Here is a 3,937-nt window from a genome sequence, read left to right on the forward strand (position 1 = left end):
TTTTTTTTTTTTTTTTTTTTTATAAAACTCACACACAAACTGACTCCTTCATTCTTTTCTTTCTACCACAACAAACAAGTACTCCCTTATTCTCATCCACCATTTCCGTGTTGCAATGCTTCTTCTCTCATTCAACTTATCTACTCTCTATTTGTATTTGGGATTTGTACATCTTACATGAGTCAGGTACAATTAGCGTGCCTCACGTTCTCAATTAATTATTAAGACGCAACCAAATTTGAATGCGCTATGTATTTACTTCTCATATATTCGACTTCGACACGACGACATCGATATATACGTGTGTATGTGGACGATAGGTTAGCACTTACTTATGAGTTTTTTCTGAGATGGTTAGTGTTATTTATAACGGACATAGGGTGCCAAAACAACTGAGAGAAGAGAAATTTGAGGTCGCAAACTTTTAAACTTAAAAATGTATATACATCTGGAATTTAACAGAAACAGAATTATCATGATCCCATAAAAGGAAACCAAGGGGAGACAGCCAAGGAAAAGTTGACACGTATCGTAAGAACGTGATACAATCAATCATAAGATTGGTGCCTATATATATATTAAGACCAACCACCGGATCAGGCACGATTGGTAATATATTTATGAACAGCCCAGTCCGGGTGTGAAGTATGATGATGACTGAGTTCACCTAAAATAACTAAAAGAGATTTGAATTTCCCTACACTGTTTAGATGCCTATTTCGGCATCTATAGCTTTTAATATATTATATACACGATACAGAAAATGTATTTGGTCCCTTGGCCTTTGTGTGTTTGAAATAAACGAAAACATATTATATACATATATATATATATATATATATGAATTAATTAATTATAAGTTACAATTGACCAGGATCAGGACAAAATCAGCTTTATTAATTAGGGTAGTATATATGAGTCTTTAGATATTAGCTTGCTATAGGGGCTAAATTATACATTGAGATATTAGACAAATTAAATTAATTAAGGTCCCTGGTGATCGCAGGAATACAGCTTGAAGTACGGGAAATGGCGGGCTTATTCTGAAGAGTGGGTTTAGGGCTAATAGACTGACTCGTGCTTCTCCGCAGCATGTCTTTCATGGCATCAGCTTGGTAGAGGGCAGGATACTCCCTTCCGAGCTTGTTAAACCTGAGGCAGGCGCTCATGTGCTCCTTCAAGGCCCCTTCAAGCCCATTCTCATCCCTTTTCTCCCTCTCCTCCTTCACCGCCTCTGAGCAGAGACCGCATATCCATTTCCCAAAGAACTTCTCCCTCACCCTCTCTATGTACTCCAGCGTGCACTCCTCCCTCATCCCGCAGCACTCGCACTTTGCCTTCTCCACCTCCACTATCTTCCCGAGTCCTTTCTCTTCTTCTCTGTGGAAATCCAACGATATGTCTGACAGGGTCCTATGCAGTGACCCTTTCGCTAGCTTTGGTGGCGGCGGCGGCTTCTCTAAGCTTCCGCTCACGCTCTTCCGTCTCCCGTTTGGTGCCATCCAATCTTCTATTATTTCTATTATCTTGAGCATCTGCTCTAAGTTTTGGTATTTATAAGCGTGCGGTCAGGTTAATATATTCATGTGTGTGTGGTTCAGCATTGCCATCACACGTACGTGCTCATGCAATAGCGACCTCTTTATTTACCTTTTCTCAACAATACTAATTAATGAAGCCACCAATTCACGTGCTACAGTGCAACTGGCAACTAGCCTTTTCTAGTTAAAGTATACTATGCATACATATATAGCTCTCTATATTGAGTTCATATATGGGATCTTAATAGGGATAAACACATTATTAATTTAATTTTTTATTCTGTCACTGATCTCAACTAGACTTGGTAGATATTGCAAATCCCATGGACGAAACATTAGATACACAATACATTTCGTACCCTGACATTCTGAATTATGAAGAAAATCAGATAAGCTAGTGCAAATACACATATGTGGTATTTGAGCCAAAAGTGAAGACACAAAGTTGCAAACAATTAAGTAACAGAAGCAAGCGCTCAAGAATTGTGTGGAGGTAAGTAAAAGGAACTATATGGATCCCCAAGACAATGATAGGTCACGTGTGTGTGAGTTTTGTTAAACCACACATAAAAGAGAAGAACAACATGGACTTGAGGAAGACCACTCATAATGAAGTTAACAGTTGTAACTTGTAGATATTATCAATCCCAACAACAACAATAGAAAGAAAAGAAAAAAGATACGGGTTGTTTTCAACTCACTTTTTGCGATACCTTGGAAAGTGGGAGGATGCTCACGTGCATACATATCTTGTATATTATACGTAGTTAATTCCACAGAACTCTATATTTTCTATTATTGTTGTTTACATTGGCATGCGTTATCAATTATAGTTACACACACACTAACGTACGTGATGTTAAAAAAAACTGCAAACATTAATATACATACATTCAACCAGGTCTCTCACTCTTGCCTTCGATCATCGAGAGATCGATAAGGAATTGCAAAATACCATCTCAGCCAAAAACACTTTGAATGATTTAAATTAAGGATTTGCTGTTCTTTTTTTTTTTTTTTTTTCCTTTGGGATATAAATAGGGATAACTCAAGAAATCGTTTAAAAATCTTGATTTTATTTTGTTTTTGTTAAGTTTACATGATCTAGGTTGAACTTTTTTCGTAAAATCTAAACATTTCATTTTAAATGATATACATCCCTATATGGGAAAATAATAATCGGCCCGTGCATATATATAGACGTTAGGCTTTCTTGCAGTGGAATACTTTGAAGGTGGTAATGTGCTCGCACCACCTAATTAATCTCGGGTCACATAAAGTAATACTATTGATTAAAGTAGTCAAGTGGGACTGGGGCAGGAGATTAATACCCGAATGATTAACAAGTTACAAAACATTTGATACCACGAAAAAAAAATGTTACAAAACAGGGGTGGAGAAGGGCGAAGGGTCCAATATCATTATCTGGATATAGATAGTGGGCTTTTAAATTGAATGAGTAGGCCATGCATTACTGGGTAAAAAGGCTAAAACAAGATTGAGATACTCACCGACCGGGGAACTTGTTTTTAGTTTCCAAAGAAAAAAAAACAAAAAAAGCAACGACAAGTACGATCTATATATGATCAAGAAAGTAAGAAAGGGAAGAGGAGTGTGAGACAGAGAGCAAAGAGGAGCTGTTGGGCGAAGGAAATGGTCATCTTCTTCATCTTATTATTGATAATTCCTCTGCTGTTGATGCTGTGGAGAGTGTTACTAGTGTAGAGAAAGGATAGAGAAATGAGAAAGTGATGATCATGATGATGATGAAGATCCGATGATTTGTAAAGAAGGGGCCTCCCAACAACACCCTTGAATTTGCCGCTCCAGCCTTCATCTCCGAGCGTTACAACCACCGCATCGTGACGAGGGGAGAAGGATACCCAACCCCTCTTGGAATAGAGGTGGAACTCTGCATGGCAGAAGTTGAGACATAGAGAGTGTCTTTCGTCATACCCTCTTATCAGCATCCTTATAGCTTCTTCCTTTGATTCGTGTTTGCTATTAATATCATGCTTCTTCACGTAGCAAACACCTACCCCTTCTTCTTCTTCTTCGTCTTGGTTTCTTCCTCCTAGCTTTTCTCTCACCGCTTTCCCTATCCTCTCTGCCTCACCCATCAAGTCCCTGCAATATCTTCCTCTAGTTAATATAGACTTTATTCTTTTCAAGGGGGTTCAAAAACTTAAGGCAATTAATTTTAAATATTACCTCAACAAATCTGAATGATCGTCTTTATAAAAAAGGAACTCCTCCCCCGTCTCATCGTGGGAAATGAATTTGTCCATGGCGGCATTCACCATAGCCTCAGGAACGCCGTGGTTAATGAGCTGAAAACAACCGAAGGTGGCGATGGCATCGGCGAGGAGGGTGGAAAGGGAGCCCAACCGGAGGAA

At 38.6% G+C, this 3,937-nt stretch overlaps 2 protein-coding genes across 2 annotated transcripts; both read right to left on the reverse strand.

Moving 5' to 3' along the window:
• LOC104752558 lies at window positions 879-1,551 on the reverse strand. The gene has a single exon (XM_010474729.2). The coding sequence runs from the start codon at window positions 1,533-1,535 to the stop codon at window positions 981-983; it is 555 nt and encodes a 184-aa protein (XP_010473031.1). The 5' UTR covers window positions 1,536-1,551; the 3' UTR covers window positions 879-980.
• On the reverse strand, window positions 2,915-3,929 carry LOC104752559. The gene is made up of 2 exons (XM_010474730.1): window positions 3,753-3,929; window positions 2,915-3,668 (listed from the first exon to the last, which is right to left on the reverse strand). Exons 1-2 carry the CDS (start codon window positions 3,842-3,844, stop codon window positions 3,128-3,130), a joined length of 633 nt encoding a protein of 210 aa, XP_010473032.1. The 5' UTR covers window positions 3,845-3,929; the 3' UTR covers window positions 2,915-3,127.

This window comes from Camelina sativa, chromosome 16 (genome assembly GCF_000633955.1).
Source record: "Camelina sativa cultivar DH55 chromosome 16, Cs, whole genome shotgun sequence".
Classification (NCBI taxonomy): domain Eukaryota; kingdom Viridiplantae; phylum Streptophyta; class Magnoliopsida; order Brassicales; family Brassicaceae; genus Camelina; species Camelina sativa.

What these genes read in the sequence shown, in the direction of transcription:
- LOC104752559 (XM_010474730.1), bottom strand. Translation starts at nt 3,844, where the DNA reads ATGGTGAATGCCGCCATGGACAAATTCATTTCCCACGATGAGACGGGG. An exon ending in GATCATTCAGATTTGTTGAG is followed by an intron (nt 3,669 to 3,752) that starts GTAATATTTAAA and finishes AAGATATTGCAG; the next exon opens with GGACTTGATGGGTGAGGCAG.
- LOC104752558 (XM_010474729.2), bottom strand. Translation starts at nt 1,535, where the DNA reads ATGCTCAAGATAATAGAAATAATAGAAGATTGGATGGCACCAAACGGG.